We start from the raw sequence: 25,512 nt of genomic DNA on the forward strand, positions 1-25,512 counted from the left end.
ATTTGCCCATTTAAAAATTGTTTTGCTTCAATTTATCTCTAGCTTTAGGATTTTAATAAAATATTTAATGAGTTTATTTTATACACTATCAATATGATACTCATTACACGATTATAAATCATGGTAGGTATAATTTTAAAACTAGTTAAGAGTTAACCAAGTTACCATACTTGTCAATTTGTGATTAGATAATATTGTATAAATCAAGTTATATTTTTTTCACCTCTATCCATATATCTTAATATCTTCAATAAGTGCATATTGGTTTAGCCTATTTTGGAGAATGATATAATTTTTTTTTAATGAAGTGACAATACTATTGGTATTTTTAATGAAGATAAGTTAGTCAAATGTGTATTGTTATTGATACTATTTTATAATTTTCTTGATCCTTATGAGTGAATAACCTTGAACCGTGTATATTTTGAATGAAAGAGAGTAGTTCTTATGTCTCATAGGCTATTTGTCAATTTTCAATTGTGATGTCTTTTTGATAAGTTACTAATTTGCTCTGCTTTCAATTTTCTAATACAAATAAAACATATACGACATGAGACTAACTTTCGTGTAAGCATTTAAGTTCATAATCATTCTTATCATATGTTGAAAATTTGAATGGCACTTGAAAGACACGAGAATTGGTGATTGAGTTAAAAGAAGTACAACTAAAATTAGTAGAAAAGAAACATTTTTATTAGTATAAAGGTATGATTATTAACAGAAATAAACCTTTTTTTATTAATTTAATATAAAGGTACAATAAGTTAGCTTTGGAAAAAGGTCTTGTACTCGGACAGTGGAACTGAATCATTTGATTTGAGAGTAGATCCTTAATCATCACATAAAACTAGTAGCCATTTTTAATGTTGATTTATTACTTGTCTATACTAAGTCTTATAAAAGAGATGTATATGGAAATGCCTAATATGCCCATGCTCCAGGTGGTGACACGTGTCCCCCTACAATTAATAGAATTGAAATTTTGAAAATTTTCTAAGCTTGACGCGTGACCCTACAACTGTCCATTTCTCCTGTGCCTCTTCCTTTCTTTCTTTTTCTATTTTCTTCTCTTCTCTTCCGATTCGAACACAACCAGCCACAAGAAAGTCATTTTTCTTTCCGCTTCAAGCTTTGGTTGCTCCACGTGCCTCCTTCTCCAGCCTTCTCCCGTTGTTTCCTCTGAACTGCGTTTCGTCATTTCCTCACCTTCTCCCGTTTGCTTTTTTTTTTTCTTCATTTTTGTGGTCCGTTTCTTCCAGCTTCACTTGTCATTGAGTTTTCCCCTTGCTGAGGTTTTCCATTTTCTATTTGCTACACGAGGTTTCCTCCGTGCTTTCTTTCTTCTCCATTTTTGTGGTCTGTCTCTTCCATCTTCACTTCTATTTTTTGCTTTGGTTTTCTGTTGAGTTTTTGTTGTTATGCATGTTTTCTTCTTAACTGATAGTTATTTTTTTCTTAATGATTTTTTTACTTTGTTTTTGGTTCCTTTTTTATCTTTCCGCTTACCAGGCTATCGATGAAGAAGCATCTTGCAGGCAAGTTTTTTTCTCTTTTCCTGTTGTGCATGTTTGTTTTGGTATTATTTGTCTCTATTTCCAAGGTTTTAATTTTGTTTGTTGTTATGCATGTTTTCTTCTTAATAATAATTATTTTTTGTTATGCTGTTGTTCATTTTTTGTTGAGTGGAAAAGTTTTGACTTTTGCTTCCTGTCGTGCTTGGTTTTGTTGTTGTGCATTTTTTCGATGGCAAACGAGGTTTTACTTTTCTTTTCCTGTTGTTCTTCTCATGCATGTTTTCTTTTTGTTCTGATGCATGTTAAGTTTTTGTTTTCCTATGTTTTTGGTCCCTTTGTTGTTGTCCATTTTTTGTTGAATGGAAAAGTTTTGACTTTTGCTTCCCTTTTTTATAATTTTATTGATGGTCTAACTTTTATCCGATTTCTTTAGAATCAATTGGGTTTTGATGGTTTTTAATTGCAGGTTTCTTGGTGTTGTTTGTGCATTGTACATTATTATTTCTACATGTTCTGGTGAGATGCGCTTCCATTATTATCTCTACATTGGTGCTTTTTGTGAGCTGTTGCATTTAGTTTTGTTGAGCCTATTTGAAGTGCCCCTAAAACCCTGTTTGGATCAACTTATGTACTTAACTCTTATAAAAGTTGTCTCATCTAACTTATGGGAGGAGTTTAATTCATTTTACTTTCTTATTTTCTTCTTTTACAAGTGCTTATGAAGGAGGTAGTCTCAATCGGGCGTAAATCACCATTTTTGCCTAATTTTTTTGCTTAATGATGGATAGACATCGCACAAAGCAGACTAATTTTTTTCCCTTTTGATGTTATGCATGTTTGCTTCTATTTGCAAAGTTCTAATTTTGTTTGTTGTTATGCATGTTTTTTTCTTAACTAATACTTATTTTTCCCGATTGTGACATTGATCTTGGCTACCTAATATGGTATTTAACAATGGAACTATGCATGCTTTACTTTTTTAATAATATCTCTCTTTTCTTTTCTTTTCTTGGCTGGTATATTGCCTGTCTCGGATTTATTATTTGTGGTAAATTTTTTTATCTCCACTGATAATCTGTTTTTGTTACACAAGTTTCATTTCCGTTATGTAGTTTTCATAGTCCTTTTCTCTTTATGCCTTTGATTGTATTAGTGCGCTTAAGATTACCAATTTACCATGTGATGAGTTTTTTTGCTTTTGTTGTTGTGCATGTTTGTTTCGGTACTATTTGTCTCTATTTGCAAGGTTTTAATTTTGTTTGTTGTTATGCATGTTTTCTTCTTAATAATAGTTATTTTTTTTACTGATTTTTCATCTTTGTCTTTGGTTCTTTTTTATTTTCCCGGGCTATCGACCAAGAAGCATCCAACAGGCAAATTTTTTTCCCTTTTGCCGTCATGCATGTTTGTTTTATTACTATTTATTTTTATTTGCAAGGTTTTATTTTTGTTTGTTGTTATGCATGTTTTCTTCTTAACTAATAGTTATTTTTTCCAGTTGTGGCATTGATGTTGACTGCCTGATATGGTATTTAAGACTCCAGGCAAGTTATTTTCCCTTTTACTGTTGTGCATGTTTATTTCGGTACTGTCCCTATTTGCAAGGTTTTAATTTTGTTTGTTTTTATGCATGTTTTCTTCTTAACTAATAGTTATTTTTTCTTATTGATTTTTCTGGTTTTTTTTTATTCCTTTTTTATTTTCCCGCTTACCAAGCTATCGACGAAGAACTCTATTTGCAAGGTTTTAATTTTGTTTGTTCTTATGAATGTTTTCTTCTTAACTAATAGTTATTTTTCTCGGTTGTGACATTGATCCTGCCTGATATGGTATTTAAGAATGGAACTATGCATGCTTTACTTTTTCAATAATATCTCTCTTTTCTTTTTCTTGGGTGATATATTCCCTGTCTCGGATTTATTATTTTTTAACAGTTCAATAATATCTCTCTTTTCACTACTGGAAAACGCGTATTCTACATCGGTCAGAATCGCGATTCAACAACGGTGCTTGACCGTTTTTGATTATAATGATGTTGAAACTTAAAAATTTCAACAACGTTCCATAAGCAAACGTTGTAGTAAGCTGTTTTTTTTCTACATCGATGCTGACATAGGCACCGATGTAGTAAGATTAGTTTCTACATCGTTTTTTAATTAAGAAACGATGTTGATCCCCTATTTTCTACATCGGTGCTGACGTAGGCACCGATGTAGTAAGATTAGTTTCTACATCGTTTTTTAATTAAGAAACGATGTTGATCCCCTATTTTCTACATCTATGTAGTAAGCTACGCTTTCTAAGTCGTTTTGCAGAAAGAAACGATGTTGAAATATGATATTTCTACATCGGTGGTGACGTCAGCACCGATGTAAAAACATGTTTAACCTGCAAAGTAATTTGAGGTTATTTAAACTAAATAATTTATAATATGATAAAATTATCTATAAATAAAATTATATAAGATATTAAAAAAAACTTGAGTAGAGAAATTTGCTTGCTGGTGAATACACGAATTATATGCGAATTAGCATATGCAACAACTGATTTGAGAAGTTTCAGCTTCCAAAGAAGAGTATCCCTTGGTATAATATCAGCCAGCTCCTGATAATAGATAACACAGTAAAATACAGATTGACAGTTCAATATAATCCCATATTATATGGACTTTAAGAATTTGTCTAGAAAATAAAACAAGGAAAAGGGAAAGAGGAAAAAGACAAGACAGATACTACTACAATCTAGAAAATAAGAGGGATACTTTAACAACCATAAGGTTTACCAACAAGGTGAAAAAGAAAGCTTCATAATTGTGTACGTGTTAGTGTGTTACCATAATTTAGGAGCTAAATCCATGCCAAAAGCTTGTTATTCTTGTCAATTAACTAAAATTAGATACAATATAGCCAATAGCCCTTAACATCAAGTAAAAGAACAAAGAGACAGAGAGACCAAAGGACAGAATATCAAAAGATTCTTACAGGAAGACACGGCAGCAATGCAGTAATGTTGTATGACAATTGTTCAATTTTTTTGGCAGGAGGAAGCTTATTTTCAATACTGACTGATGCCATCTTCACTGGATCACCTGATGTTGTTAAATATAACAATGTATATGAATTAATAACAGATATATGTGCAAGTTTGTTATGATACTGATATCAAGATATCTTGTTGAGCATCATTCAGTTGTACCAGAACATAGAGATTAGGCCTTTTTGTTTTCCATTTGGTTGTTATCCGCCTAGTAATGTGCTACACTAGTGTACATATATGTATCATCACTTGTACTCTGATATCTTGAAATTCTTTTTTTAAATGTACTAAGAAATTCCTTTTATAATAGAAGTTTTTATTTCTTAAGCATAATCCACAAGTTTTTATTTGCAAATGAATTATATCTTCATGAAAATGTAACAACTAGAATATGAAGTAAACAGATTAATTACCCATGATAAAACTAAGAAGAAAGGAATGAAAAAAAATCTTATTGAATTTAACTTGAATTTAAATTTAAAAATAGTATTATAGCTTATTGGACCACTGAACCGTAAATTTTTTGTTTGAGATATTTAATCTTTTGGCATGAAAAAAGTGTTTTAGAGAAACATCAACTAATAATATAAAAAAATATTCAAATTCATATTCTTAGAACCCTCTATAAAAATTGTCACTGTGGAAAAAGATATATGAATAACATAGCTGTTCGGATAATTCCTATATCTACATGGCAATGCAATTTCGCAGTTGCCCATAACCACACACATATATATATGTACAAGATATGATATGTATATGAACATGAAGTATAAAAATTTTCTAGTCGCATATATAGCAGTACTTATCAATGGATCAGTACTTCCTGAGAGCTGGGACAACTTTGCATAATGAACCTAATATTTGTGCTTAATGTTTTGACAGCTGGAATGGAAATGAGATGCAGGCCATCTTAACATAAATGAAACTTACTACAATCTGATTCAATGTCACCTTTATTTTTAAGTAAGGAGATGCAGGTCTTCTAGCACCTTAAGAAAACAAATATAAATAACTAAAGCAAAGAGTATGAATCACCTTTATTTTTAAGTAAGTTTTTTTATCTTGGAGATTTTTCCAAAGAATTGCTGATGCATCAACTGAATCAGGGTCAGGCGTTTGAAGTTGTGATTTTAAAAATGTTGCTCCATTTGACTCTCTAAACATAAACTGCACCCTATAGCTGGGAGTTTCATAAACCTGATTGGAATTAAAAACAATTGCATCTGGGCTCCACCTATAAAGAAAAAAAATGATACATCTCATGATCTCAATGTGGCCATCATAAGCAATTGTTTTGCTTAATTTTTAAATCCTCTTATCTTGGCATTTGAATTGGACATTTGAGTTGCTTAATGTTGTCACTGGACCTTTGACAGAAAATCTAATAGAAGTTTATTTATTTATCCAAAATAAAATAAAAAAGTTCTGTACAAACACTGGAAGGCACCTTGTAAGATAACAATGTCACAGGCATTATGGTGATAGCAAAGCCAACAACTAGTTCAGTATAAAGAACACAAAGGAAATTATTTGCAGTAAGCTGTAAGGTTATATCTTTTATAGACTGACCTTGGGAACATGATCAGGAAGAACACCCACCGCAAAGCTTAGCAGCTTCATCAATAGTAATATATCAACGGAAACCTACATGGCAAGGTGAAGATTTTCAGAACCTGATGCTACATATAAAAAACAATCTGTCAACATGGTCACTTACTTTTCCTCCCACAAAAATTAATGCATTGTCCTCCAACTCTAAATCCTTTTGCTTACTCTGCATTTCATTTTGTGAAATTGTACCTTTATATTCAATCCAAGGCCAGGAAACAATAGTTACAATACAATAGCAAGTACGGAGCAAACTTTAGAACTTCTGAACACATTTCAATGGAATACTCATGGGAGTATAACAACAGGAGATTGATTAGTGAAGGTTAGATCTTTTAAACCCCTAATTAATTTGGTCTTCCATATATTATTCATTATATTAGTCTTCTAAAGATTATTTTCACCGTGCAAGTCCCCTCAAAGATCTAATTAAACATCACCAAATTCATCCTTATAAAGGACCAGTGAAAAAATCATTACAAGACTAAGGTGTCACCACGCTAATCTTTGGGTGACGAATATAAGGGTTAGACTTCTAGTAAACCCACTCAATCATGATTAATATTATCCTACATCAGCAATGATTTGATAAATACCACATTGCCAGTCAGCTTGGGTATTAAATAGATCACTTTTAAGACTCAACCTGTTCAGATTAAGCGTTCATAGCTAAGCCATTAGTGCAGTACACATAAAAAGATTTAAAAAATAGGAATATGATATACTCATCAGGAAAATGGTAGGCTTTGCCAGGCTCTAAATTTCCCAATCTTATTCTTGGCAAAAAAATATCAAGCAAATGCCCTGCTGAATGCAATCTACACAAATGAAAAATCAAGAAAAGAATGAGATTTACAAAAGCAGAATTATAAATTTTCTTATAAGCAGTGTAGTAATCATACATTCAAGAGAAAATTGAAGAATTTCATAGTCTGCAAAAATTTAAACCTGGAGTTCAGTTTTCGTCTGAACTCATCAACAAACAGTGAAACCTCCTTCCCTTTTCTCGAGTGTAGGCTCAAATTTCCCACCTAGGTTCTCAAAGAAACCATAGTGAAAGACCTTGACAATAATATAATAATAACTACAACCCAGAGACAGGTTAAACAAAAACAAAAATAATCTGAAATTTGATTATTGAAAACTTACAACTCCATCTTAGGATGAAACATGAGAAACTAGAAATTTGTTGTTGGAACCATATCTTGAGGTAGAAAGCGGTGTAGGAGTGGCCGGCGGCGTGGAGCAGCTGGCGAGCGACGCTGCTATCGACGCCTCCGCTGACAAGAACCGCGAGTTGGGGCGACGAGTTCTGTGGCATGGAGCAGCGGAGGTAGCGGTCCAGGTCACCGGAGAGAAGAGGTGAAGAGTGTGCGACGGTGGAAGAAGAAGGTCAACAAAAAAGCTTGAAGGTGTGACATCGAGGCCTAGGGTTTAGCGTGTGGAGATTTTGGCATGTGAAGGGACTTTTGGTTTTTCCATAAAACGAGAAGCGCAATGGAAGGAGAGAAGCGAAGGATGAAAAAGTGGAACTGTGGGCCCGAAAAATCAAAATTTAATTTTATTATTTAATTTGAAATCAAAGACAGTCATTATTAGAAAAACGTCCTTGTAAATCCTTTATATCAACGATGGTCTCTATATAACCGTTTTAAAAAAGTTTGATTTAATTTCAAAAATGTCATCCCTTATTTTTTTACCCCAATTCTTAAAAACCGCCTTTAATTTAACAACGTTAAAATATCATTTTTTAGTAGTGTTTCTTTTTCTTGGGTGATATATTCTCTGTCTCAGATTTATTATTTTTTAACAGTCATGATTTTTAGACACTCCATTCTCCTTAATTTTATTTTGTTTTCTACAATCATTCTCCTTAAAATGTTAGTCAATATCTTTCATTTTTCATCATTGCTTTATCACATAATATCATCTTTCATAGTTATGTTTTTGTCTCTGTCAATAACATGATCGCTAATATTGTTATAGATCTCTATTTAAACAATATTTTTCTCCTAAAGTGGATTGATTGTCCATTTAATTTGTTGTTGTCCTAGGTTCTAGATTGACCCCTGAAGTAATTTTTAGATTTTAGAGTACTGATAATATGTTTTTTTAAGTAATATTTGTTTGACTTTGGCAGCTTAAGATTATTAGTGATATTGTTCATGTTGGTCTATTTTGTAGTCCCCCAATGATGTTCTACTGGAGGAAAAAACTCTCATATACCTGTCTTCAGTGAAGATCTTCTCTTCATTTACCTTCTTCCATCCATCATCTTCAATGCCGGGTTAGTTCACTACTCTTGCTTCTTTTTTATTATTTTCCTTATTCAACTTTCATTTGTTGAAACAAATAAAGTTCTTCACACACACTCACACTATGCACTCACTCACTCTATGTTAGAGAATAAGAGAAGATGAAAGAATTGATTGAGAAAATAGATGAAGCTTAGAATTCTGAATTAAAACTTCTGCACTCTCATCTTTCTCATTCATGATCATTACTATTTTTATACACACTACACTTGTAGCTATAACAACCTTCATAGCTGTCAAACTAACTTCAAAATGAATCACTAACTAACTCTTAACTAACTAACTGAATTACAGCATACATCAACATCCCTCCTTAATTCAAATTTGTCAAGGATGTCACTCCTAACTTGTCTCTCAATTCCTTGAACTTGATAGACTTCAATGGCTTAGTTAGTATGTTTGCAACTTGATCTTCAGACCTACAAAACTCTAATTCAAGCTTGTCCTTACTCACTTGATCACGCAGGAAATGAAACTTGGTTTTAATATGTTTACTCCTGTCATGTGCCACAGGATGCTTAGCTAAATCAATTACTGATTTGTTATCCATCAACAACCTCATAAGACTGCAATTTCTCAAGTTTAGTTCTTCCATTAAAGCTTCCAGCCATAGAGCTTGACAGGCTGCCATAGCAGCAACAATATATTTTGCTTTACATGTTGACAAAGCAACTACACTCTGCTTCTTTGAGCACCAAGAGATTGGTGATGTTCCAAATTTGAAAACATAATCAGTAGTGCTTTTCCTATCATCCTTTTCACCACACCAATCTGAATCACTATAACCAAACACTTCTCCTTCTATATTCTTCTGACTGTAAGGATATAAAATGCCAAGATCCAATGTTCCTTCCACATACCTCAGAATCCTCTTTGTTGCCAGGAACTGAGGTGTCTTTGGTTTCTCCATAAACCTGCTTATCAACCCAACACAATAGGCAATATCAGGTCTGGTGTTACATAGGTACCTCAGTGAACCTACAATTTGCTTGTACAAGGTAGGATCAACTTCTTTCTCATCCTCATCTATTTGCAGCTTAATTCCAGTTTCAGTTGGTGTGATAACAGAATTGGAATCCATCATATTGAACCTCTTCAAGATGTCTTCTGCATACTTCTTTTGATGCATGAAAATCCCTTTACTGGTAGAAACAAATTCAATACCCAGGAAGTATGATAGTTCACCAAGATCAGACATCTCAAATTCTTCCATTATTCTTCCTTTGAACACTCTTATATCTTCTTTACTACTGCCAGTCACTAGCAAATCATCTACATAGAGATATATTATCAAAAACTCACCAGAATCTGTGTTTTTGACATAAACTCCATGCTCAATAGTGCACTTGGTGAAATTCTGCTGGACTAGGAAGCTATCAATTTTCATATTCCAGGCTCTAGGAGCCTACTTGAGGCCATATAGTGCCTTATTCAACTTGTAGACTTTATCCTCTTGTCTTGCAACAACATAACCAGGTGGTTGAGTTATGTAGACTTCTTCTTCAAGTGGACCATTCAAAAATACTGACTTCACATCCAGTTGATATAGAGACCAATTTCTGTTGCTAGCAGCTGCCAAAATGAGCCTAACAATTTCAAGTCATGCAACTGGAGCGAAAACCTTATTATAATCCAAGCCATGTTTTTGCAGAAATCCCTTTGCTACTAATCTTGCCTTATACTTGGACACATCTCCATTAGGCTTTACTTTAGTCTTATAGACCCACTTCACATCAATTGGTCTTTTTCCTTGAGGTAAATGGACTAACTCCCAAGTCTGATTCTTCTCAATTGATCTCAATTCTTCTTCCATAGCTGCTCTCCAATGCGAACTTTGAGAGGCTTCATCATGACTCATTGGTTCTGATTCAGCAAGTAGAGCAAAGTGCACAAAATCCCCTTTTGCAGTGATTGCTGTATCAGGATACAATTCATATTCTCTGAGTGTTTATGGTACTTGTCTCTCTCTTTGTGACCTTTTGAGTTGCTCTCCACATGATGGTACATCCTCTTCACTTTGTTTGTCTTCAAGGTTCACATCACCTTTCTTTCACCATTGTCAACAACATTTATTTCCCAATTCCAACCCTTTGTTTCATCTATCAAGACATCTCTGCTAATCACAATCTTCTTTATTCTAGGATCATATAGCTTGTAGGCACCAGTTGGATGATATCCAATGAGTATCATTGGTTCAACCTTGTCATCAAGTTTCTTTCTGTTCTGCTCAGGCACATGCTTAAAACACAGTGAACCAAATATTCTGAAATGACTCACACTAAGCTTCTTTTCTAACCATGCTTCTTCAGGTGTGTATTCCTGCAATCTCTTAGTGGGACACCTGTTCAGAATATACACAGCAGTAGAAGTTTCCTCTCCCCAGAAGTAATGAGGCATTCCCTTCCCTTTCATCATGCTCCTGGCCATGTTCAAAATGGTTCTATTTCTTCTCTCAACAACACCATTATGTTGAGGTGTATAGGGAGACATCACTTCATGAATTATCCCCTCTTCATCACAAAATTCTTGAAATTCATGTGAGTTATACTCACCAGCTCCATCTGTTCTTAGCACTTTGATTACCTTATCACTTTGCTTTTCACTTAACAACTTAAACTTCTTAAAAATGTTAAACACTTCACTTTTTTGCTTAATGAGATAGATCCACATTTTTCTAGTAAATTCATCAATGAATGACACAAAGTAACTGTTACCTCCTAGGGATTTCACTTCAAAAGGATCACACACATCATAATAGATCACTTCAAGCTTTCTTTTGGATCTGATTGGAATTTCTGACTCAAAAGAATTCTTTGGTTGCTTTGACACACAACACTCAACACACAATTGTTTTGGTATCTCAATTTGGGGAAGACCATGAACCCTTTTTTTACTTTTCAATTCACTTAAACTCCTGAAGTTTAGATGACCAAACCTGTGATGCCATATCCAGCTTTCATCACTTATAGAAGCAACCAAGCATTGAAATTCTACAATCTGAATTCCAATCTTGAATGTTCTATTTGTTGACAAGGGGCCTTTAGAATCAACCTCCTATTGGTATCAAATATCTTCATTTGACTGTCCCCCATCTGCATTGAGTAGCCCTTTTCTAGCAACTGTCCCAAACTCAGCAAATTATTCTTCATATTGGGAACATATAGCACATCATTGATAAATGAGTGTTGTCCATCCTTCCTTTGAATCATCACCTTTCCAATGCCTTCTACAGTTACAGAGTTGTAATTTGCAAACTTGATCTTGCTCTTCACCTTATCATCAATGTTTACAAACCACTCTCTATGTCCAGTCATGTGATTGGAACAACCTGTGTCAAGATACCACAGATTAACATTGTCTTCTTCTGAGTTTGTTGTTGCCATTAGTAACACTTTATCAGAGTCAGAATCCTCATCTTGTGCCAATTGAGCCTCATCAACATTTCTTGGAACCCTTTTATTTCTGCATTCATCTGCAAAATATCCCCATTTCTGACAGTTATAACACTGAATCCCTTTCTTGTTGAATTTCTTCATGCCCACTTTGTGATTCCCTCCACTTTTCTTGTCAGTTTCTTCATTCTGGTTATGATTTCCAGAACTGCTGGAGCCCTCACTTGACCCCTTCCACTTATTGTTCTTCCACTTTCCTTTTCCCTTCTTATTCTTGCCACCATCATAGTTGTTCCCTTTGGTTGTTTGGGCTTGCATAGCTTGCTCATCTGATCTTTGTGAATTTCGTTCATTAAGCCTCATCTTTTAAGCTTCAAGTATTCGTTGCAGTTCTTCAATCTTCATTTCTTCAAGATTCTGGCCTTGCTCAATTGCCACCACTATATGATCGAATCTTGGTGTCAAGGTTCTTAATACCTTGTTAATGATCCCTAAGTCGGATTGCTTGTCACCATAAGCATTCATTTGATTTATAATTGCAAAGATTCGAGAAAAGAACTCACCAATGCTTTCTTGATCACTCATTTGTAGAAGTTCATACTGCCTTCTCAAGGTCTGCAACTTCACCTTCTTGAGTTTGCTATTCCCTGCATAGAATTTCTCTAGAGTATCCCATGCCTTCTTTGTAGTATCAGCAGATCTAATTTTCAGAAAATTATCTGCATCTACACACTGATGAATAATGAACAATGCCTTTGCATCTCTTTTCATCAAGTCATGGTGAGCCACCTTCTGTGTATCAGTTGGGTTCCTGTCAGGTTCTTGAACCCCTTCTTGCACCACTTCTGTCACATCTTGAAATCAAAAGATTACCTTCATCTGAGCACACCAATCATCATAGTTCTTGCCTATTAGAACAGGCATAGATGCTGAAAAATTTCCATTCGAGGAAGCCATCTCAATTTCGGTATCCAAGGATCTTGAACCTCAGCTCTGATACCAGTTTGTTGGAACAAATATAGTTCTTCACACACACTCACATTATGCACTCACTCACTCTATGTTAGAGAATAAGAGAAGATGAAAGAATTGATTGAAAAAATAGAGAGAGCTTAGAATTCTGAATCAAAACTTCTGCACTCTCATCTTTCTCATTCACGATCATTACTATTTTTATACACACTACACATGTAGCTATAACAACCTTCATAGCTGTCAAACTAACTTCAAAATGAATCACTAACTAACTTTTAACTAACTAACTAACTGAATTACAGCATACATCAACATTATTTACATGTTGAACTGCATAATTTAAGTTGCATTATGATTTGGTGGAAACAATGATTCCAACAGTTTAGGGAAATCAATAGTTGTATTCGTTGAACTGATACTTCAATCAGAATGCATTTATTTGAATGATTGTGCCTGCTTCTCTTAGACTAACTTCAATTTCAATTTATTCTTTAACCATTCCAGGTTTCAGGTGAAGAAGAAACAATTTTCCTGCACTTTTATGACTATAATTCTCTTTGCAGTTGGTACTTTGATATCATTATCTTTTTTAGACACTCCATTCTCCTTAATTTTATTTTGTTTTTTACAATCATTCTCCTTAAAATGTTAGTCAATATCTTCCATTTTTCATTATTGTTGTATCACATAATATCATATTTCATAGATATGTTTTTGTCTCTACCAATAACATGATTACTAATTGTTATAGATCTCTATTTAAAAAATAATTTTCTTCTAAAGTGGATTGATTGTCCATTTAATTTGTTGTTATGCTCTATTCTAGATTTACCCCTGAAGTAATTTTTAGATTTTAGAGTACTGATAATATGTTATTTTAAGTAATATTTGTTTGGCTTTGGCAGCTTGAGATTATTACCGATATTGTTCATGTTGGTCTATTTTGTAGTCCCCCAAAGATGTCCTACTGGAGGAAAAAACTTTCATATACCTGTCTTCATTGAAGATCTTTTCTTCATTTACTTTCTTCCACCCATCATCTTCAATGTCGGGTTAGTTCACTACTCTTGCTTTTTTTTTAATTATTTTCCTTATTCAGCTTTCATTTACATGTTGAACTGCATCATTTAAGTTACATTATGATTTGTTGGAAACAATGATTCAAACAGTTTAGGAAAATCAATTGTTGTATTCGCTGAACTGATACTTCAATCAGAATGAATTTAATTGAATGATTGTGTTGCTTCTCTTAGACTAACTTCAATTTCAATTTATTCTTTAACCATTCCAGGTTCCAGGTGAAGAAGAAGCAATTTTCCTGCAATTTTATGACTATAATTCTCTTTGGTGCAGTTGGTACTTTGATATCATTCTGCATAATATCACTAGGTAATTGAAGTCATTAACTAATGCTTCTTTTATAAATTGCATTACAAAGTAGTAGCAATTCCTATTTGGTATTCAGTGCCTTTGTGTCACAATTTGATTATAAATCTTATTTATTTTGAATAGGTGTCATACACTTTTTTTCAAAAATTGGACATTGATTATAAATCTTATTTATTTTGAATAAGTTCCATACACTTCCTCTGTTCACTCTAAAACTGCTTATGAGAGTATTAGCATGCAGAACCCAAAGAGGTAGAAAATAAATTGTTGGTTTGTTGAGTGGGGCAAAAAAATGAAGTTTTAAACAAGCACATGTCTTCTTTCTACTCTCTCTTAGTTTCTGTTATTTTTTTGTTTTGTTTAATTATATAATAATAATAATAATAATAATAATATAATAGTAATAGGATGATTATTATAATAATATTATTAGGATTATTATTATTATTACTAGTAGTACTATGATAATAATATAATATTTATATCATATTGTAATTTTACATTTTAAATCATAAAGTGTATTGTTGTTGCAGGAAGCTGGATTAGATATATGTACAAGCATTCCCCTTTTGACATCTTAATCTGAATGTGAATGTCAATTTTCCATCTTGACAATATGGGTATGATATAGTATCATCCAATTGGATGTGAATGTCAATTATGCATGCTTGTGTTTCACTTCTTATATTTGCTGTTTGGAGACTTGCGGTTGATTGATGTTCTGTTATTGTTGAGTGTGCCTTTTTTCCGAATTTGTTTTTGCTTCTTTGCTGGCTTTACTGAGCTCGCTTTGTCTTTCAGTTTGCGTTTTGTCAGGTGTTCCATTTGGTTGTGACAAGAGTAAGATAATCCTTTTCCAGTGATGGCGTTGGATATTTATGCATGCTTGATTTTCCTCTGTTGCTGTTTGTTGGCACAACAAAGGTTTAATTTTTCCTGGCTGATATTCATGTGTGACTTTTATCTTTTTCTTTATCCATGATTCACTTGGGGAGGATATCACATTTTTGTGTTAATTCCTCATGATGTTTTTCAGTGTGGTTGGTATAGGCTGATCGGATGAACAATATAAATGATGCAGAAAGTGAATAACTTTATGACACCATTGTGATAAGGAAGGTATGAAATTTGAAGCGAAAAGAGAGAGAGGAAGAACCTTGCATTTCTCAGCGAATGTCAAGACAATTACTTTGTTGCGTTTCATGGGTCTGAAGAGTGCACACCACCTGCTCGATAAAACTACACTATACTACGATAGTCTATTAGGGTCTGCAACTAAGGCATTGTAGGCAAAAGTTGTGGTATTTTCAACGGAAGAGAAACATGAGAGAAGTGAGAGTTCCTACCTAAGAAAATAATGAATCCACAAACTCCCTTTGAGCAACAACAAACACCTGTTGTGTGACATAAGAAATGGAAGTCACAACAAATACTTTCTAAAGATATAGGAATTAAGTTCAATACCCTAAGGCATATATGCCATAGCAGTTGACTACTTCTACCCATAGGTCGTAGGCTCTAATGGTCAAACCCTGTTTAAGGTTTGCTATGGTGGTGCTTCACAGGTTCCAATTTGTGTTCCTATTTCACGTATTTTCTTAAAAAATATTTTTTTTCCACAGGGTAGCAGAAGCTCTTTATGCTAATGTTAAAAGGTGGTCAAGCTTGAAAAAGGAAACTTGAGGGTGTTACCAAGAAAATTACTATATGTATGTGTAAACATTCTAAATGTGTTTAAGCTCACTGCATATGTTGAGATTGTTATGCCTTGATAGATATGAACTTGCCATGAATCTTTCTTTTTTTTGCTTACTCTCTTGAAAATATATCATTTTTAAAATTGAGCTTATTGCTATAAGAATTTGGTTTGGTTACCAAAAATGAGAAAGGCAATATTGTTTGCAATATATTTCTTGGTGTTGTAAGAATGGAGGTTGGTTCTTTGTAAATATTGGTTTGGAAGTATGTCCATTTTCTGTGTTTTTTTCTTCTTCTTTTGCTCTTTTAATATGATCCTTCTTTTTTTGAACTACTACTTTATTCATGAAATTGCACTCCATTAATTTTTGTTCAACATCAATTGTCTTCAGGGCAAGTATTGAAGCATATAAATCTTGGGGGCTATTTAAGTTCTAGAGTTCCAAGCTTGAAAGGGTGCTCTGGACAGAAACCAAACGGCGAAGTGAAAGCTTCCTCATTAAAATTACTTGCCCACATTATGAAATTCCTATAAAGGTTAGTCAGATTCTTTGTGATATGGAAATACTATCATAATTTGCAATTGTTGTTAACATTGGTTTGGAAAGAATACCGCGCTTTTCAATCTGTCGGTTGTCTTTTCTTTGGAATTATTTTACATACACAGCAGCTTTGCTTCTAATGTTTGATCTAACCACAGCTTAGCCATGTCATAACTTCTGTTTTCAAATGTTATTCCTCATTGTAGATTTGCATAATTATATAGTGACTATGGAAGTCTTCAATTATATAGTAACTATTTTCTGAATTTAGTTGTGCAGGCATGAATTCAGACTTAAGCATGATGATTGGATGAACATGGTAAGACCTGATCTTCATCCTGGTGTTTCAGCATAATTGCATGAAAAATTTGAGGTATCTGATGCAGAGATTGAAAACTCTAAATCTGTTAGAAGTGAGACGCGTGCTGCTGTAAATTCGCTTTTGAAGGTAATTATTTGACACCATTTTGCATCCTACTTTCCTCAAGTCCTTATTTAATGAAAATCTTTGTGCTATCTCTATTTTAAATATTATTAAATCTAAAGTTAATTAATGATTAATCTCAAAATCAACCTATAAGATCAAAACCTGTAAAAATACGTTGAAGTCTCACTAAAAAACCCAATCTCATTCCAACAAACTCATAAGCTAAATAAAAAATTATAGGTTTCAAAAATCAAATATAATTATCTAAATCAACTTTATACCAGCAAGACTAACATATTTTATATATAATGTAATATTATTATTATTATTATTATTATTTAGTTATGCCCAATATAATGAGAGGAACACTTACTTCTGTATTAGCTGAGTTATTTTTTCAACCATGTATCTGTGTGTGTTATTATTATGATTATTATTATTATTACTCAAGTCAAGTGACCATGATTACGCTAGGGTGTTGCCTAGGATATTCCCGTGATTTAAATTTGTCACCATGAGTAAGGCAACCACGGGATTTGAAGAAGTGTTCCTCTTATTTTTCACTTCAATTTTATTTTATTTTAATTTTTCATGCTCTGTTACACTAGCTAGTCTTTTTTGTTTTGGGGATTCGACAGGTTCATGCACAAGAAATTTCAGAGTAAGTCTGATTTTTCACTTCAATTTTATTTTATTGTAATTTTTCATGTAAGCCTGATTTTTCACTTCAATTTTATTTTATTTTAATTTTTCATGCTCTGTTACATTCACTGCGTATCGATCCGCAATTGTCTTTTTTGTTTTGGGGATTCGGCAGGAACATGCACAAGAAATTTCAGAGTAAGTCTGATTTTTCACTTCAATTATTATTATTATTATTATTATTATTATTATTATTATTATTATTACTCAAGTCAAGTGACCATGACTATGCTAGGGTGTTGCCTAGGATATTCGCTTGATTCAAATTTGTCACCATGAGCAGGGCAACCACGCGATTTGAAGAAGTAAGTGTTTCTCTCATTTTTTCACTTCAGTTTTATTTTATTTAAATTTTTCATGCTCTGTTACAGTAGTTGGTCTTTTTGTTTTGGGGATTCGGCAAGTACATGCACAAGAAATTTCAGAGTAAGTCTGATTTTTCACTTCAATTTTATTTTATTGTAATTTTTCATGCAAGCCTGATTTTTCACTCCAATTTTATTTTATTTTAATTTTTCATGCTCTGTTACACTCGCTGTGTATTGATCTGCAATTGTCTTTTTTGTTTTGGGAACTCGACAGGCACATGCATAAGAAATTTCAAAGTAAGTCTGATTTTTTACTTCAATTATTATTATTATTATTATTATTATTATTATTATTATTATTACTCAAGTCAAGTGACCATGACTATGCTAGGGTGTTGTCTAGGATATTTCCGTGATTCAAATTTGTCACCATGAGTAGATCAGGACAATCACAGGATTTGAATAAGTAAGTGTTCCTATCAGCTTTGTAAACATTTGTACGAGTATTTTCTGGTTTTAACGGGTGTGTATTTGAACAATGTAGCTATGGAGAGTAACATGTAATTCTGCATCTATAATTTAGAAAGCTGATGGAACTGTTATTCTACAATCAATATTTGCTTTATGTTTGGAAATTTGCATTTTGAATGTGGTTCATATTATTCTAATGCAAACTTTTTGTTGTTTTAGCTTGGAGCAGATGCCACATTGGCAGTGTCTCTTGCAGTCTGAGAAGCTGGTGCTGCTGTCCTGAAAGTTCCTCTTTACAAGGTATTTATCCATGAGCGGTGGTACTTGATCATCTCAAAATAAAATGCAAAGGGAGGGAACAAAAAAAACTCAGCTAATACAGAAAATATAAGCACCGATTTATAGTCTGACACACATATTTTCTTGAACTACTTGCCAAGCCTGTTGAGAATCTTTCCACTGCTAAGATACAATTGGAGAAGAGGGGAGCAGAACGATCTGTGGGAGCATTATGTTTTGGTTACTGTTCTTGGCAGTAGAACATTCAACATATTTTTGTTATTTAAATTTATATTATGCAGAAGACCAGCTACTGTATCTTTACCGTTGCTCTCCGTTTACCCTTTGTTAGCATATAAATTAAGCTCCAGTTATTTTGATTCTCTGCCATAAATTCAAACTTAAAATTTTCTAACTGGCAGCTAACCTTTTTGCATACCTTGAACCTAATCATTAAAAATCTTCAAATCACAAAAATATGTTTTTAAAAATTCTAAATCTTAGAATTTTTGAATTTTTTCTTGGAAAGCTTGATTTAGTTACTTTAATCAAATTGCTCAAAGTATTTCTTGCATTACTAACTGCAGATCTAGAAACAGTCCAGAAATATTTAGGACAACTTTTTGTATAGATGTCTATCATTTATCTGACAAGCTACCTTTTTTGTTGCTTCTTTTGTGCTTGGATGTATCAATATCATACAAGTGATGTGCCTTTGCCATTTACAGGTTCAGAATCTACATTGAATTAAATACAATGGAACAATTCAAGGTCTAAAATATATATGGAGAACTTAAGGTTTTCATGGGCTGTTCAAAGGAAATGGTACTAATAATTGTCCCAAATTCTGTTGTCCAGTTCTTCAGTTATGAGCAAGCTTTCAAGTAAACTTTGCTTTAGATATACCCTGATGTACTGCACTTTTATGATGATAAATTTGTAATGATGAGATTTTGCCATCCTTTTGTATTTTAATTTTTTCAAAACAGTTTTCTCTAAGCATGGTCACGCTTTTGGCAAAGTAGTTTCAATTTTTACATCCATGTCTTACATATATAGCTCTTTCTCCTCTTTTGACTGAATGTTTCTTTTCTGGCAGAGGTATACTGCATGATTATTGTCTCATGCTCATTCCAAATAAATCTTTGCGTGAACTTTACATAGTTTTTGAAATTCCAGCATTTTTATATATCCAAGATTAATGCATGGGAGAACTTACAAAAGGTCAAAGCTGAGGCATGGAGTTATTGTCTTCTTCTTCATAAGAATAGAATTAGTGACAAGAGGCTGCCTTTTCTTTTGCTTGGTTTCTTACACTAAAGGGAAATTAGAAAATAGAATTAAATATTGTGGTTCTTGAATCTTGATTTATTGACTCTACCTGTTGCTTTAATTTGTTCCCTTATGTTTGCAAAACTAATGTAATGGAATTAAAAATATAGCAGAAGTTGAATCCAATGTGAAATGTTATCTTAATATTTATTATAAGCCTGCAGTAATAAGTAATATTGTATTTTGTTTATGAAATGTGGTTTGATTAGTGAGGCCAGCTAACCAATTTGAAGCCCTCATGGTCATATAGGTTTTTTTTTTGTCATAAGTATGCCTCCTGTATAAAATTAGTCGTGTATGCTTACCTGTGCAGCTGTGCTACTAATATATTTTGAGAAATCTTAATTACAAGATAAAATTATCCATGTACTAAGCTAGAGCGAGGTTGCCTAGGATTATTATTATTATTATTATTATTATTATTATTATTATTATTATTATTATTATTCAAGTCAAGTGATAGGATATTCCTATGATTCAAATTTGTCACCATGAGCAAGGCAATTTGAAGAACTAAGTGTTCCTCTCATTTTTCACTTTAATTTTATTTTATTTTAAATTTTCATGCTCTGTTACACTAGCTGGTCTTTTTTGTTTTGGAGATTCGGTAGGTACATGCACAAGAAATTCTAGAATAAGTCTGATTTTTCACTTCAATTTATTTTATTTTAATTTTTCATGCGTGTATTAATCCGCAATTGTCTTTTTTGTTTTGGGGATTCGGCAGGCACATGCACAAGAAATTTTAGAATAAGTCTGATTTTTCACTTCAATTATTATTATTATTATTATTATTATTATTATTATTGTTATTATTATTATTATTTTAGATGACCTGCAATTGAGAATTACTGTTGTGCCATCTTTTTACATCCATCACAGTAATTACTTAATTATAAATATTAATTAACTTTCTTCATAATTCACTTGTGAATTTAATTTTAAGTCTATATTACAATTAAAAAAAGCTTGCAAAGTAACTTAACAAACAATAAACAAAACCTATTCCAGTAGATGGAATCACTTTGAATGATATCACTAAAATTTCTCAGAAGATTATTTCCTGACCTCTCACTATAGCATCATATGGGGATGGTCACAATCAATTAATTAGTAGTAATTTATTGGTTTTTTGGGCATTTTCGCTTCAGGCTTTGGTTATTATTTATCCTCTTTTGCAGAATCTTCCAAGCCGTGTAACTAGACATCTAAATGGCTGCGATCAACATATGACAATCCTTAGAAGATTAGGGTCTCTGTTACAGTGGAATGAATGTTATCGTTCTTGATATTGGAATTGGGGAAAAATATGTTGTGCAACCTTGGTATAAATTCCTTAAAGAAAGTGATTTTTCTCATGGTGTTGAAATCTCATTCTACTACAGGCGTCATGAACAAATTTGGGAAATTATTATTAGAAGTCAAAAGGATTGGGACGACAGTGATAGTGACTAAATTAAGTTTAGGTTGTTTGTTTTGTTTATTAACATTACCTTGGTCAATGAGTAATCTTGCTTTTTTTTGTTTATGCAAACAATCTAATTATTATTAATGTTACATATATTTTTATTTTCGTACTATTTTTCATTTTAATATTGTATTATAGAATAAATAAATATTCATACAAAATAAATTACAAGTGACCCGTGCGTACGCACGGGTTACCAACTAGTTACTTAATATAAATAAATTTGCAGCCTAGTCGATGCTAGTTGAGTTCTACAGAGGGATGTTGTTGTGTTAAAAGAAAGATAAATGGAATCTACTGATGCTTAAATTGTTGAGGTTGGTTGCAAATTTTTAGGAGAACACAAACATTAATTTCAGTGTACGAAGTTATTCATTACTATGCTTTTGTGGTTTCCACTCTTTGTAATTGGTGATCAATTAGATGTTGTTTTGTTTTTGGGTGATGCTAGGTGCACCCAGATTGCTGGTGCACGCAACACTTAACGTTAAAAGAAAAAAGTACCCCTGGCTAATTTTTTAAAAGTTTTATGAACCCAGCCAGTGCTTCCCTTTCTCACGCGACTTCTATTCTTCTTCTTATTCTTCACCCAACACTTCTCTTTCCCTGCGCTGTTGTTCTTCTTGTTTCATTGTCGTGTTCGTTGCGCTGCCGTGTTCGTTGGGGCATTGAGGAGTTGCAGTGAGGATGTGCATTGAGGACCTTCTTCTGAGGACCTGCGCCACCATCGACCATCGAGGTAAGTGTCGTTTCCATTTCTGCTTCTACTTTTGTGCTGGTGTACTGTTAACTCATTGGCAAGTGCACCAAATTTGTCACAAATAGTAAAGTACTTAGAAGTCCGAGTGTCGAATCCACAGGGACTTTGTTTGTACTTAGATTAATGCAAACCCAATTTACAAGCAAAAGATAAGAAATTTAAAATAACAAATAAAGAAAGATAGAAGATAAGGTAAAGATTTAAAAGAAAAGATAAAATATTTAAAGATAAAAATAGAAGATAAAAAAGATAAGATAAGAAAAGTGAAAGATAAGAAAGATAAAAGATTAAGATAAAAAAGATAAATTCAAGATATGATAATGTTAGGACCTGACCTGCCTTGTTTGCCTAGGATGTATGATTTTATTATTTTTCTTTATCAATTCAAGTGAATTTATCCTACCCACATCTATTCATTTAGTTGCCCTTGATTCCTCACGATGACAAAACTATTTTATTTATTTATCACCCAAATCCCTATGAAAAGATTCAACAAATAAAATGCATGAAGTCTGAATTCTAGATGTTTGTAGAAATGCATGGGCATAAAATTATCATTCTATGTCTAGCAATGACTTTTTTATGAAATCTTTTCTTTTTGTTCTATTAGAGGTTACCCTCTTCCAAGCGTCTAATCCCTAAAACTAATGCATGCATATTTTCTTTAAATCTTATTTAGAAGTTACCCTCTCCTGAGCGCCTAACCCCTAAAAGAATGAAAAGATGAATAATGCATGAAAGATAAACAAAAAGGACAATAGGATAGAAAACACCTGGTATTGCATTGATAAATAGTGAAGAGTACATCATACATCGCTTGGCTTTTTAGGCCTGTTAGGCCCTAACTAGGGGTTTAGCCTCTCATGGCCATTGAGGGCTTTACACTGAAATGGGGGTATAAGAATTGATGGAGGAGAAGGGATGGAAAAAAATGACATAAAAAGAAAGATTTCCCCTACTAGAGATACTCAGGCTTAGGATGTATTCATTGTAGAGCTCTGAGTCTCCGGGGGTTGTGTCGTGGTGATCTTTTCTGCTTGGCCTAACTCCCTTTTTATAATTGTTGTAGTGGACTTGGGCCTGATGCTAAAAATCTTCCTTTTTGATATTTTCATGATCTTTTTCTCTTTTAATCTATCCTTTTCATATCTGCAAGCCATAAATAATAAAAATATCAATTCCTATCATTTTGGCCAAAAATAACTGCTAAATAAATATTTTTAAAGATATTTCAATATATTCTTTTTTTATAAAAAATAGCTCATATTTAGCAGTTATCATGTACTGTGGTTGATCCGCTAAGGATGTAGTTGATCCGCTAGGGATTTAGTTGATCCGCTAGGGATTTAGTTGATCCGCATTAGAGGTAGGTTATATAATGTAGATGATCAGCAATTGATGTAGGTGATCCGTAATGGAATTTGGTATACGAATCAAGTTGATCCGCAATTGATGTAGCTGATCCGTAATGGAATTTGGTATACGGATCAACTTGATTCGAAAGAAGGTTACGGATCAAGTTGATCTGTAACCTTCTTACGGATGAACTTGATCCGTATGACCCGGTTTTAATTAAAAAAAATGTAAAACATGTTTAAATTGATGAAATATGTTTTTTATTTGGGTTTAGGGTTAGTTTTGAGGGTTTTAGGTTGAAGTAGAATATGAATGAATAATGAAATAAGTTTAAAATTATGCTGTAATTGTTTGATGTTGATATTAGTTTGAAATTTGATTATGCTACATTGTTTGGTTTGTATTGTACTATTTGATTTGTCTGAACATGAACATGTTGATATTGGTTTGAAATTTGTTTAGTTTGTATTACTTTTGACTTCAGTGGAAAACCTCAATAAATCAATTTAGGGCAAGTATCCCTTTGGTGAAGACCAATTAAAAATTGAAACAAATGTGTGAATTGGGGAGTGAAAATTACTTGTTCTTATTGCCTTTTGGATTATACTCATCAATAGCTAATTTTGTGCAAGTATTACACACACAATCATGCAATTGAATAATTGCATAACATGTACAAGGTTGCATAGAAAAATGTAATGTACTAATATCTTTGTTGAGCTGCACATTTTGAAATATGCTTTCCTTTTTCTCTTCATTTTAAGGTCATCAACATAAAATAAAGACATTATAACATGCAACTAAAAACAACTGAGTCTTGACTCTTAACTAAAACTTGAGCCATCTCTTCTCTTTTTCTTTGCTTGTTACTAAATTTGAGGCAGAGGCATGAACTTCTTCAGCATATGCCAAAGGCTTGCGGGTTTCATTTAATTTTCTCATAGCACCCTTATACATAGCCTTCTCTTTTCTATTGGCATTAACAATGTGCTCAAGCTTTTCAACCCTAATCTTCAAATCCTTCACCTTTTCCTCATAAGCAACCAATGCTCGTCTATCCACCTTCTTACCTTCCTCAGAAGCTTTACTTTGCCGCTTTTTCATCGATCCACCCCCAAAAGCCTTGTTGTGCAATGCCAGGTGATTGTTTATTAATGCAAAGACATCTGATGGCGATTCTTCATCCTCTTTTGTTGCACGGTTCGCTTTTGCAAATTTCTTCTCGCGTTTTCTCTTGCCACCTCGGCTCTATTTCTTCTTGCCTTGCTTTTCTTTGTTCTGTTCCCTTTTATGAGACTCGAGTGCATAATCTAAGGACTGCTTTGGTGGTAGCACCTTCACTGCTATAGGGTCCAACATTCCCTGACCGGTTATACCTAAACCCATTCCTTATTTGTACCCCATATTAGCCATCATTTTGGAAGCTATCTCTTTAGTGTGGTTCTCCCACTTGGCAAATGTCGCCGTTTCAATTTGAATACCTGTCTGTAGATTGGTACTCTCCAAAATTCCTATACCTTGCGATTCCTCCTCCTCCTCATAGCCAATTGAATTCGATTGATCTAAGCTGGAATCGCTCTCTATGTCACTTATTTCTGCATGCTCAGACAGTGCCATTTGTTCTGCACCAAGTAACGCATTTGAAAGGTCACGGGTTCCATTCCTCTGCCAACACAAAATTAACAATTAAAAACCAGTATCCCTCTGGCATGTTTCGACTGAGTTGAGCAGTTGACAAATAGTACTATTTTCAAGAATTCTTGTCATCCCTTACATCTAATGTTGGACAAGAAAATGAACTGCGAAATTGGGAGCACTTCAATTCAACCTTAAGGTCAACTTTGAAGATACCAAACACCAAACATGGCCTTTCACATTTTTTTAAATAATAAATACATTAATATAGAATTATGACAAATGTAGGATTAGGGCCAGGG

The 25,512-nt window shown here is 33.2% G+C and overlaps 2 protein-coding genes and 1 pseudogene across 2 annotated transcripts; all 3 read right to left on the minus strand.

Annotated features, from left to right (window-relative positions):
* Positions 1-2,358: 2,358 nt before the first annotated feature.
* LOC100793399 (uncharacterized mitochondrial protein AtMg00810-like) lies at positions 2,359-9,863 on the minus strand. Its single transcript, XM_026128094.2, has 8 exons — positions 8,931-9,863; positions 7,110-7,192; positions 6,888-6,979; positions 6,271-6,374; positions 6,123-6,197; positions 5,589-5,787; positions 4,496-4,602; positions 2,359-4,118 (listed from the first exon to the last, which is right to left on the minus strand). Exons 1-6 carry the CDS (start codon positions 9,861-9,863, stop codon positions 5,761-5,763), a joined length of 1,314 nt encoding a protein of 437 aa, XP_025983879.1. The 3' UTR covers positions 2,359-4,118; positions 4,496-4,602; positions 5,589-5,760.
* Positions 9,864-11,466: 1,603 nt separating this feature from the next.
* LOC121174714 (uncharacterized) lies at positions 11,467-12,231 on the minus strand. Its single transcript, XM_041014626.1, has one exon. The coding sequence runs from the start codon at positions 12,229-12,231 to the stop codon at positions 11,467-11,469; it is 765 nt and encodes a 254-aa protein (XP_040870560.1).
* Positions 12,232-24,403: 12,172 nt separating this feature from the next.
* LOC100794447 (zinc finger CCCH domain-containing protein 18-like) lies at positions 24,404-25,213 on the minus strand (annotated as a pseudogene).
* Positions 25,214-25,512: the final 299 nt, after the last annotated feature.

Source organism: Glycine max, chromosome 4 (assembly GCF_000004515.6).
Source record: "Glycine max cultivar Williams 82 chromosome 4, Glycine_max_v4.0, whole genome shotgun sequence".
NCBI lineage: Eukaryota > Viridiplantae > Streptophyta > Magnoliopsida > Fabales > Fabaceae > Glycine > Glycine max.